Genomic DNA, 12,500 nt, shown 5'->3' with positions numbered 1-12,500 from the left:
ACAACTCATGCTGCCTCTCTGCTTTCCTGTGTCTCTTCCCATAACACGTACACTCTCTAGCGGTCTCTCTCTCTTTCTCGGTTGCTCTCTCTCGCTGCCTCTTTGCCTCTCTCCCCCTCTCTCTCACTCTCTCTCCGTTATCCTTTCTCCCCATTCTAGCTGTCTCTCTTTCCCTCTTTCTCGCTCTGCTGCTCTCATTCTGTCTCTGCCACTCTCATTCCCTCTCATTCTCTCTCTCTCTCCCCCTCTGTTTGCAACAGTGGCTCTCTCCACCACTCCTCTCTCTCGAGCATGCATTAATACAAACATAAGTACAGTACACATTCGCTGGAGTATGTAAACACGCGTGGCGTGGGGTGGTTGTATGTGTATGTTTATGCACGCACGCACGCAAACACACACACACACACACACGCACACATGCGCGCAGGCACACACGCATCTAGTTAAACACTAATTGTGAATACTTAGCAGCCTTGTAAAGCTAAAGGACTCTGATCTCCTTCCCTTGCCTGGGGCTAAACTATGATGGAGAGAGAGAGAGAGAGAAATTGACGTAGCTTTTGTACATTTTTATACCTCTTGGGGAAAATAATCAAATCATCCCTTTTGCCCAAAAGAGATAACCAATAAAAAATCATCATTATTTATGTGCAATAAATTGTGGGAATATTTAACACTATTTATTTTCCAGGAGATTTCTTCCAGCCATAAATATAAAAGGGCAGTTTGAGTGCCTTTCGCCACTGGTTGAGGTTTGGCTCATGTTATGGTTGGCGTAGCAATTTTTCCAAGGGATTGGATGCTACATCACCAGATTTGGAGATTTGGAAACACACAGTGTTGTGTATTGAAAGCATCAAAAGGTGTTTGAAGGGTCAAAACATGCATTATAAAGACACAAAGGTCTAAGGGTGAAAAGCTGCCCAGAGTGGAAAAGCTATGGTGCAAACATGAGGACAAGACCGAGATATACAGTACATCACAATAGCATCACAATAGAAGGATAGCATAACAGAGTCCCCAGCCTGACACATTTTCAACCCATGCGTCTCCCTGGGCACCTATTCATGTTCCTGACTGGAAAGAATCCACATACTTGTTTATATGCAGACAAACACACGCATACTACACACACATACGCACGCACACACACAAACACGTGCCCAGTTGGTTCGTACTTATTTGTGTCCTCTGTGATGATCGCAGGCATCTGTGGCACTTTGTTCATCTTCTATATTTACTCTCTAATGTCCTCCGATCCAGACTGATCATTCAGTGTAAAGATGTTCCACACTGATCCATGGCACCTGCCATTTGACCGACAATCAGAGGTTGATTCTGGTTATTGCCATGGTGACCGGGGAAGGATATGTACCGAAATAATAATCCTCATGCAATGCAACTCCACGATAGTGCAACAGCCGGTGGTGCCTGGTCAGACCCATTGAGAGAGGGAGGGAGGGACGGAGTGTGTGGGGCTGTGTGTGTTATTGAAGGCATTTGGGAATGCATCCAGGCCTCACTTGGTGCAACAACTTGTGCATATTTAATAACAACTCGTGCACACTATTTACCAATTTGTCACTAAGCAACAACTTGTGCACACTAAACAGCAATTAGTCAGTAAGCAATAAGTTAAAAAACCCTGTGCACAAAACCGCAATTTGTCCCTGAGCAACAACTTGTGCGCACAAATTAACAATTTGACACCAGAAAACATAGACACTTAACATGACAACTTATGCACTAAACAACAACTACATAGGAGACCTCACCTCCCTCTACCTCAGGGTTGATCCCGTCCCAGAGCACCAAGACGACTAACCAACAGACCCTGCCTGTCTATTTGCACCCAGGCCCTGGCTGCATTACAGACGCCTTCTGGACAATGTCTATGATTCATTGCTGCCCCCCAGTGATCAGCTGCAGCAGGGTTTGCCGTCCTAATGCAGACTTGAATACTTGCGGTGTGAATGGTTGGTTCCCATTTTGCCTGGAGAAGAAAAAAGACGACATGCCTGGATGTGTCTAAATAAAAGATGCAGACTACATAACAGTGTAGTAGTGGCATTATTTATTAATTATATATTAAAATTATACTTATGGGATATGTCAATGTATTGATGTGCTTCAATATTCAATGTTCATTGTTATAAATATATGCGCTAGATATGTGCCCTTTTATTAATCCCACCCAGATTGGGGAACATATTTTGAAGTCATTTTTCCACAGCAATAACAATTGAACTGTGTTTAATGCAACCTGGATGTTCAGTTCAGGGGACATCGGCCTCTTTCCCCAGACATGTAGGTCAGTGCACAGATTTCCCTCCACATGGCTCTAACCACTACCCCTACCCCCACCCCTACATTCACACCGGGGGGACTCCCTCCAGTAACAGCCTCAGATGGGGGTCTCCCTCATAGCAGACAAAAGACAGGGGGGCGGGGTAGCCGGTTACCTGAGGTGGAATTGTATGGGAAATGAACGACGGAAGGCAGATCTTACAGAGCGTATACCTTTTGCCAAGCATTTTGTGTTAACTACGAGCTCCCACGCTGCAGGATGAAGAGCGAGGGAGTGCTCGAGAGTTTCACACAGAGCACCGATCGCAGGATGCATTAAGGATGACTTCATGCGCTCGCAGCTGCGGCCCTGGAGCTGCGCATCGTTCACCCTTTATGCCAGAAGAAAAAGCTCTTTCAGGATTTGGGCATCAAAATTTAATTTTGACACGGAGAAAAGCGCAGCCAGGGTTTTTAGGTGGATAAAACGGATGCCACATTCTGATGATCTTCTCCGAGAAGGAGTGCCTGTCAGCTGTACTCAGCCACAGGACCAGAGAGGAGTCTATTCTTATCGCTCCATCGGCTTCAATAGAGTTAGAGACAGGGTTTGAGTGTCAACACGTAAACATGTAAACAAACATCCTCTATTCCAACACAGGTAAAACTAGGACAGAGTGTATCATTTTCAGAAAGTGCGACGGTGTCAAGGCATTTGTGAGAACTTAGAAGGATGCAATGTCGCGCCTTTGACGATGATTATTTTGTGTTAATAAAGGTTTACTTTGCCAAGTTGACCTTAATAGGGTCTGAGGGCTTTGATACTAAACATTATTCAATATCTCTCCTTCTGCTACTTCAGATGGTGGCACAATTACCTCAAATCCCCCTAGTCGATTCTTGTCAATCTTTTGTTCCAACAAACCAAATCACTGCTTAATTATGAGATATATTTGTACTCTTGAGCAAACAACATGTCTCTTGCTATCCTTGTTGTTTCGTTGCTCATAATTAATAGGGTTAGCAGTACACACAATAAACTCGGCTTAGCTCAGGAGGTAGAGCAGTTGTCTTGTAACCGAAAGGCTGCTAGTTTGATCCCCAGCTCCTCCTATCTGAGTGCTGATGTGTCCCTGAGCAACACACTTAACCCTAACTGCTCCTGACGAGCTGGCTGTCGCCTTGCATGGTTGACTCTGCCGTCGGTGTGTCAATGTGTGCATTAAACGATGTAAGTCGCTTTGGATAAATGCGTCTGCTAAATGTAATTTAAATTGTAAATTCTATGTCAACCCTGTTTCTGCTTTAATAAGGTTTAATTATTTAATTACTTGATACTCCACTGCTTAAGTGAATGAAGAACACACACACACAGTTTTAAATATATACAAATGTGTCTCATCAAACACATAGGCAGTGGATTAAAAGTTATAAAGTGAAAAAATATTGAATGGAAATTAGGAAAATACAGTTAACTACAATCACTTAAATGTAGTTGATGTTATTAAATATAAAAAGGTCTTGGGTATAAAAGGTTCTTCCCAGTCCTATAATTATTAATTTATGTTAAGCGCTGCTAGTGGTACAATACTGTTCTCAACGTGAAAGCTGTTGACACATCAACTTCTGCGGCTTGGTAGTTGGAGAGAAGACTAGATCTTTATGCATGACTTTCCTACCCAGATTTTTAAATAACCGCAAATTGTGTGTATAATTTTGACTGAGAACAAGAAAGGAGAATAGGTTAGTAAGGGCATGGTTAATTATTAACCAGATTTGGCACACAACATAAGAACTTACTATCGTGCCATTATAGATGAATGATTTGATTGAATATAACAACATTCATACATGCAAACTGCACCAATGATTATGCATGTATTAAATATATTATAAAAAACTAAATGTTAAACACATGTAAACATTCATTAGAGAAACTCAGCGAAGGGATTGGAGCAAAACAACCATTACGCAAGTACACACTTCACCAGTTAAACACACATTATGTTTAAACAGACGACAAGATTGAGGGTGAAACATGGAATCTTAAATTAAGGTACAGGAAATGACGTCCCCACCAAATGTGTATTTGGTTGGGGTGTGTATAGATGCATGTGTGTGTGTTGTGTGTGGAAGAGAGAGAGCTGTGTGGGAGAGAGAGGTGTGTGTGTGTGTGTGTGTGTGTGTGTGTGTGTGTGTGTGTGTGTGTGTGTGTGTGTGTGTGTGTGTGTGTGTGTGTGTGTGTGTGTGTGTGTGTGTGTGTGTGTGTGTGTGTAGGGGGGCTTCAAACATCCTACCAACCAACACTGACATTTATTTTCCTCCTAAATGGTCCAATGGTTGAGGAACCACAACTTGCTTTTTCCGACACCTGGCTATGCTAAACAGGAGGGGCATTGAATTTCCCAGTGGAAAAGGACACGACATGGTGTGTAAGTAAACACACACACACACACACACACACACACACACACACACACACACACACACACACACACACACACACACACACACACACACACACACACACACACACACACACACACAAAACACACACAGTCTAAAAACCATTATTTATTGACTCAGAAATATGGAGTGCTTCTTGTACTTTTGCTACATGCCACATGTCCAATGTGGAGGACCATCATAGGTCACCGTCTAAATGCTTCATGAGGTGAATAATTCCGATACGAAGGGAGGACATTGCTGCCATCCTGGGGGGACATGGCAGCTTGTTGAACTTTAACACCACTGAGAAGATGTCACTGAGAGTGCATCCCCACATTCACCATTTATTATTATTTATTAACCTTTTATGCCATTTCTCTTTGCTCCATTTTCAGACGAGAGACCGAGACAGAAACCGACAAAGAAAGAGTCTGAGACAGAGACAGAGAGACACAGACAGAGACAGACACAGAGACAGAGACATGGACAGATAGAGAGAGACACAGACAGAGACAGAGAGAGACGGAGAGACACAGACAGAGACACAGACAGAGACAGAGACAGAGACAGAGACAGAGACAGAGACAGAGACAGAGACAGAGACAGAGAGACAGAGATAGAGAGAGAGACAGAGAGAGAGAGACAGCGACAGAGAGACACAGACAGAGACAGGGACAGATAGAGAGAGACACAGACAGAGACAGAGAGAGAGACGGAGAGACACAGACAGAGACAGAGAGAGAGAGAGAGAGAGAGAGAGAGAGAGAGAGACAGCAACAGAGAGACAGCGACAGAGAGACACAGACAGAGACAGAGAGAGAGAGACACAGACGGAGACAGAGAGAGAGACACAGACAGAGAGAGACACAGACGGAGACAGAGACAGAGAGACACAGACAGAGAGAGAGAGACACAGACCGAGAGACAGAGAGACACAGACAGAGAGAGAGAGACACAGACCGAGAGACAGAGAGACACAGACAGAGAGAGAGAGACAGACGGAGACAGAGACAGAGAGACATACAGAGACAGAGACAGACAGAGAGAGAGAGAGAGAGAGAGAGAGAGAGAGAGAGAGACAGCGACTGAGAGACACAGACAGAGACACAGACAGAGACAGCGAGAGAGAGACACACACAGACAGAGGGACACAGACAGAGACAGAGAGAGAGACACAGACAGAGAGAGAGACACAGACAGAGACAGAGAGAGAGACACAGACAGAGAGAGAGAGACGGAGAGACACAGACAGAGACAGAGACAGAGAGAGAGAGAGAGAGACAGAAACAGAGAGAGAGAGACACAGACAGAGACACAGACAGAGACAGAGAGACAGAGACAGAGACAGAGACAGAGACAGAGACAGAGAGAGAACAATGCCTTGATTGAGGGAGTTCGCTGTTTTGACCCTTAATACACCAGAGCAGAAGCAGAAATTGTGTGATCAACATATTGACGATCCGTCCAACTCTGCCTTTCACCAATCTGCTCAGCGGGTAGGCTATGAATGTGCTGTTGCCTTGGAGGAATGTATGAATAGGCTGCGTCTCTGTATGACTTCCCTGTCGCATTGGGGAGACCAATAGTGAGGGTTGCATGAAGATTTGAAGTAGTGTTTTTTTTTTTTACTATATCAAGCACATAAGCCCTTGTCAACCAACAACAAATCACTTGAATACATACCGATTGGGATGACTCCATGAATGAATACTTCTTTGAACTTGTTTTGACAATTAGATGCAGAAAATGTGTTAATTATGGTTTTCAATTTTGCCAGACATTACATTAAATGACATAACATAGGCTAGACTCCGTTGGAAACACCTATAATAAAACCATGTCTTTACACCAATCTTCTATCAGTGTGCAATACAAGTGTTTGTTGCTAAATGTGGAGAAATATGTTCGTAAACAAGTAAGAATATTGTCAGAGACAAAATATCGAATAGGTCTTAACCCTACCTCATTGGTGATTTCCCTTTTCCGATGTTTTGGTTTCCCAGTTCATTCAAAGGTTTGAACATTACATTGCTAGTGAGACAAATTATATCAATATGATGGAAAGCGCGCTAGTTCCATGTGCCAAGGTGCCTTACGCGCTGCATCCAGTGTTGCCAGATTGGGAAGGAAATCTGGCCCAATCTGGCAACGCTGTCTGTGACGACGGAGTACAACAAAAAAAGTCGGAGCGAGATCTAATTGGTCAGCATCAACCGTCCTTCTATCCACTGAACGACGTTCGAGGATAGAACAACATATGAGAGCAGCTATAATTCAATGATTCGTCCAAATTGTAACATGTCATGTATGGCGATTTTTCCACAATGTCTTCTTTTTAGAAGTTGACCGACAGGAATCGTATTGATGGGAATGGGAATAAAATATGAATGGATCTCGGGTCTGATCGGTGAATTTGGGATCCGCAACTAGGCTATATCTACCAGGACCAATGTTGGGACACGCGGTAGGCCTGTTACATGTCCAGTCCCGCCAGCATCAAAAACTATACATGAACATCATCTACCCATTCTCTAACACAAGGGTAAGGGTAAAAGACGTTTGGAATCATCCCATCTACGGAAATGATTGCTGTGTGTGTGTGTGTGTGTGTGTGTGTGTGTGTGTGTGTGTGTGTGTGTGTGTGTGTGTGTGTGTGTGTGTGTGTGTGTGTGTGTGTGCGCGAGAGAGAGAGAGGTGGCGGTGGGCCGTGGGGCAGAAGCCACCCCCTCTATGTCGGTCCCAGCCAAAGCCCTATGTCACCCCCCAAGCATCCATATGAGAGTGCCCCAGGGGCCGGAGAGAACTTTGACATCAATGATATGAAGTTAAGGGGGGTCAAGGTACAGACTGAAGCATACATAATGAAGGTCTCCATGACTTTATTACTGCCTCTTTCACTTTGTTCGGTTTGATCGATTTGCCTCAGTGTGCTTTTTTAATTGGCATGTCGTTGCTCTAAGGCAACGTTATAATGCTGTTGTATTGTATCGTATGGAGGACAAACAGGATTTGTTTGTTTAAAGATGAACGCAGTTGCAAGTATGCTGCTTTGAGTTAACGCGTATACACACACGCACTTGTCAGGTATTTGTCACACACCCCCTTGGAACTGAATACCTTCCTGCAGTCTATCCACTGACAGCTAGCTGTTGAGGACCGGCCGGATCCCACACACAGACACACACAAACACACACACACCCACACACACACATGCACTGACACACACACACAGACATATATACGCAAACACACACATGCACATAACACACACACACACAAACGCTGGGACAAATACAAACACACACACATTCCATCCCAAAAGGACGGCAGCAGGTGGGTTTATTAGGGTGGGCTCCGATGCAGGAGGGTATCAGGGTATTTATGACGGTGGGCTGTGGGGACCGGACCCTCTGACCCTCCATGGAAACACAGAGGAGCTGCAGGTTGAGTTACTGTCTGCATCCGTCTGGGAAATAGAATAGCTTTGTGACTGTGTGTGTGTGTGTGTGTGTGTGTGTGTGTGTGTGTGTGTGTGTGTGTGTGTGTGTGTGTGTGTGTGTGTGTGTGGGTTTGTGTGTGTGTGTGTGTGAGTGGGGGGTAGGGGGCTGAAAGGGGGGAACGGGGGTGTGGTGAGAGAGTGTATGACACATTTCATTCCTCCGCCGCAGGGAACACCCATTCAGCAGGGACTACGTTTCAGCTCGCTCCCACACACACACACACACACACACACACACACACACACACACACACACACGCACACATACATTTCCGGCATAAAGGACTCTCATTGCTCTCCTAACACAGCTCGTGTGTTATAAGAGTGATGTTTTTGCCAGAACTTCACACACTCTCCCCCCACGTGTGTTGAGATCATGAGGACCTGAGGAAGCTGATGCTTCCAGCTCCCCAAGCGCAGAAGAGAGAACACAACGCAGCAGGAAGTGGGACTCCTCATGGGAAGTCCGGCGACACGTCTTAAATTCTCTTCACATTTTTCCCTCCTATATGCGGCCGCTTGATTTACTCCTCGTGCATGACACATGAGCCCGCGTGCCCAATACCGCTGCATGGAGCCTTGGTGCTTAAAAGGCACCATTATAGGGTCTCTGAAGCGCAGAAGCCTATCAATCTCTTGGCATGCATAGACATCTGGCCGGCTTTTGAAGCCGCACAGGCCACTGTTGCTATATAGAGCCACAGACGGACAGACAGACAGACGACAAGAGCTGCAACCGGACAGTAACTGATACCACTTCCTCTTCACCCCTGAAGCCCCTCTCTCCCTCATTTCCTGGGGACTTGATCCCCAGGAAATGAGGCTGATAATAATAATCATAATAATAATAACACTGAATTTGAACTGAGATGAGCAAGCAAGGTAAAAGCAACAAGAAAACAATAACATCAAATAATCATTGAGCAAGGCTTTGATAGTCAGTGGGTAAGTCTTTCTCTCCTTATCTCCATCGCCATACGCAAGTGTTGTCAACGCCGTCATCGTATTAGAGAGCTGATTGTGTCCTAGTCATGTGAGATGATATAATGTGAATGCAACCGCTTCACTAGGATGCTTCCTACTGCCGAGGGTGCTTGGGTCAAAAGGTTGTGAGCACATCAATTGGTCCTATAGTATTTATATACTCATATATAGTAGAGGTCATCTGACCTATGGACTATCATAATCACCTCAGGGTCTGGCCCAGGAGGACCCCGTACACACAGGGCCGTAAACACGTGCCCGGTGTGCAGGGAGGAAAAGAGGTATTGGAAATGGAGAACAAACGGGCACCAGTCCATTCTTAGTCCCCACAACATGTGTGTCAATGCTTGGGATTCCTTTGGTTCGCATCCATCATTTACCCTTCCTCTAACTAGCACTAACCTCCAGCCTTTCTGTTGGTCATCCTATCAGTGCATTGTCTTCACCGCATCAGTCCCAGGTAGCCCTGCGCTCACACACGCCTAACCCTAACCCCGCATACAGCAGTGACCTATCTTACACCTCAACAGATGGCCTCTTTTACAACATACTTTCACCACCTGCTAATGTTACAGATGAACTTCACTTTACTAGCCAACCCATGCAGATTCTCCAAACGCCAACAGCTGTGAAACGAAAAGGTCTCTCTCGACTACCTACCCCAGCCAGCTGCAGTATGCCGGGAGATACAGAGGGGTCCGTGTGCGGGTTGCGGTCCATAGAAGTTCCCTGTTTCGCTCCCTTCCGGATCACCGCACTGTGAATGCACCCCATAGTTCCAGCCGCCCGGGCACTTGCCCTTGCTTCTACCCCCCCTAACACTTCCACCAAGTGTCTTGGAGTTTGTCCTCAAGAAACTCTGGCCTCTGCTGCTCTGCCCTCACTGACCCTCTCTCTCTCTCTCTCTCCCTGGCTCAGTCCCTCATAGTAAGAACCGACCTGCTAGTGTTCCTCTGACAGCCAGAGTCCTCCTGGAGTGAGCCACATGCCGCCTTGCCCCCCTCTCCCCCCACCCCTCCACCTCCTGTTCCCCAGAGACTCCGCTCACACCCCTCTGCCCTTCACTCCTAAACAGCCTGGCGTGCTGACTTTTAAAAAGGTCCCGCACAAGACTCTCCTTCTGCCCCCCGTTCACGTCTCCCCTTACAGCCTCTCTCTCTCTCTCTCTCACGCCTCACACAGACCTACAACTCTTTCTGTACACAACTTTCCTTTGGCTTTGCTCACTGGCGATCCAGGCTGCAGAGTGTGAATGTATACAGCCACAAACTCTCGCTTCAGTTTTCCCTCCCTCCCTCCCTCCCTCCCGCGCTCTCTCTCTCATTCCTTTCCTTCTTCCAATTGCAAATCCCTTGTTCTCAGGTCTCCAGAGCCCTAGGATCTCTCTTCCTCCTCCAGAATGTTAACAGACCTTCCACTCTTCTTCCTCATTCCTACACTTCATCCAGCTCTCTCCCCTTTACCTCTCCGGCTATCACTCTCCATGGAAGAGAAGAGGGGCAGCTGTTTTGCCTGGTTGATGTCAGAGCCTTCCCCTCTCTTTGGTTTCAGCTATGTCCCCCCCTCCTCCTCTCTCGCTCCCCCTCTCTCGGTCATACACTCTCTCTCCCTCTTTTTGGTCATAATCTCTCTCTCTCTCTCTCTCTCTCTATCATCGGGGAGTGATTAGATGGTGGCTGACTCCAACATGCTCACTCCCCGGACAGCCTCACGTAATGTGGCCCAACAGGATGCTCATTTGATTAGCCCCATTTCAACATCCACTGCGGGTCTAGAAAAATAAAGGAGAAGCTTGGATACACTTCAAGTCTTTAGTCCATTGTGGTGATGCAATATAAATGTTAACGAGTGAACCGCCAAGATGTGGGCTCTGTAGTCCAATTGGTTTTGGTTTAATATATTGAGTTGATCAGGGCCCAGGTGTCTCAAAATGTCCTCTGTGCCTTATGTTTCCCTATGGGTGCGTTAGGCAGCCTTTTAGTGCTGACGACCATTAGAACTTTCCTCCTTCCTCTGCCTTGTTGAATCGATAATGCAAAAACAATGAGGGACTCGCTTCTTACATTTTTTGATTTGTTTTATATCAGTTGAACTTTGCATGAAAACACAAACACACACAGCTGTCAAATCCCCCAAACTATTGTTTCACAATAAACCCATTCAAAAACCATGTTTACTGCCTCCAGCTAGAGCCCACTGAACATAAACGGAGACAAAGCCGATCTGTGACGAATTAGACTTTAAGTTGGGTTCAGAATCTTTTTCCTCGAAGCAAAGCAGAACTAAGGAAATTCGTGCATTTCACTGGTGGTAAAGACCGGGACAACCCTATGTTCCCCAGGTGCAAAGGGTTAGGGTCAGGGTTAGGGTGAGGGTTAACCCTAAACCTTACCCTAACCATATCGGAGGAGAGACATTCTAACCATTCACAGGCGAATCAGAGGTGAAAAAGGCGTTACTTGCCCCTACCTGCGAAAAAAGTTTTGCTCACAGGGTCCTATGATCCCTGGTGACATACAAAGCGTGGAACGTAGGACCCGGGGAACATAGGTACGCTCCCATAAAAATCTGGTGCCATAACATCAGCCGTCTCTTTGTGACCAGGCCATGCACTCTGCAACTTAAACATCAACCATAAATGGAAAAACAAACAAATATCAGGGCGAGAAAATCACATTAAAATGTTGTCGTGGCCATTGGTGACAGGAGCCAATGGGAACTATCGCAGCACATATGAAGGTTTGACATTTGAAAAAATAAACAAATCTTGAGGACCTCCTAGGGAAAACAGCAGCTGGTTGTTCACAGTGTGCAGACTCTTCATGCACCAACACAAATGTGAGCCCTTTGGGGGTTTGAGAAAGCAACCACAATGGATATAAGCCACTGCATACAAAGGCTTTTCTTAATTACTTAACACAGCTTGTTAAAAGGGTATATATATATATATTATTGTCGTAGCCTACCCCGCTTCTAAAAATCTTGTCAGTGTTATTGTGTCTGTATACCACAATTGGCCGCCAAACAACTTCATTAAGTTTAAGACTAACAGGAGTTTCCCATTAGATGTCAGAATTGGCGACGGATGGGGGAGGCGCCAGGACCATAGACTATAGTCCGACTCCTGGCAGAGACAACCTAGAGACGGTCAGAAGAAGTCTGTTGATGCTAGGTCTGTGAAAAGTTCCTTTACGAGCTGAGAGTATGAGATGAGAGGCACAGCAGGACCCGAATCAGCTGCTGCCATGCAGCCCGGCTCTCGGCAGGGGGTCAGGATCT

General features: G+C 45.9%; 1 protein-coding gene across 5 annotated transcripts in view; it reads right to left on the bottom strand.

Moving 5' to 3' along the window:
* The window catches only part of LOC130401900 (tensin-1-like), a 37,912-nt gene extending 27,723 nt beyond the window's left edge, over nt 1–10,189 (bottom strand). For 2 of the 5 annotated variants that reach the window (XM_056605922.1, XM_056605923.1), the window contains exon 1: nt 9,882–10,189. In XM_056605922.1, coding sequence (XP_056461897.1) covers nt 9,882–9,995 — 114 coding nt within the window. In that variant the 5' untranslated portion in view covers nt 9,996–10,189. Of the gene's footprint in view, nt 89–1,181; nt 3,583–6,699; nt 6,879–9,881 lie in introns of those variants that run through there. The other 3 variants (XM_056605925.1, XM_056605926.1, XM_056605924.1) reach the window with 3 other exon arrangements.
* Between the last annotated feature and the right edge of the window lie 2,311 nt (nt 10,190–12,500).

This window comes from Gadus chalcogrammus, chromosome 13, assembly GCF_026213295.1.
Source record: "Gadus chalcogrammus isolate NIFS_2021 chromosome 13, NIFS_Gcha_1.0, whole genome shotgun sequence".
Taxonomy (NCBI): Eukaryota; Metazoa; Chordata; class Actinopteri; order Gadiformes; family Gadidae; genus Gadus; species Gadus chalcogrammus.
The sequence above is the reverse complement of the archived record's forward strand: the minus strand, read 5'-3'. Positions and strand labels throughout refer to the sequence as shown.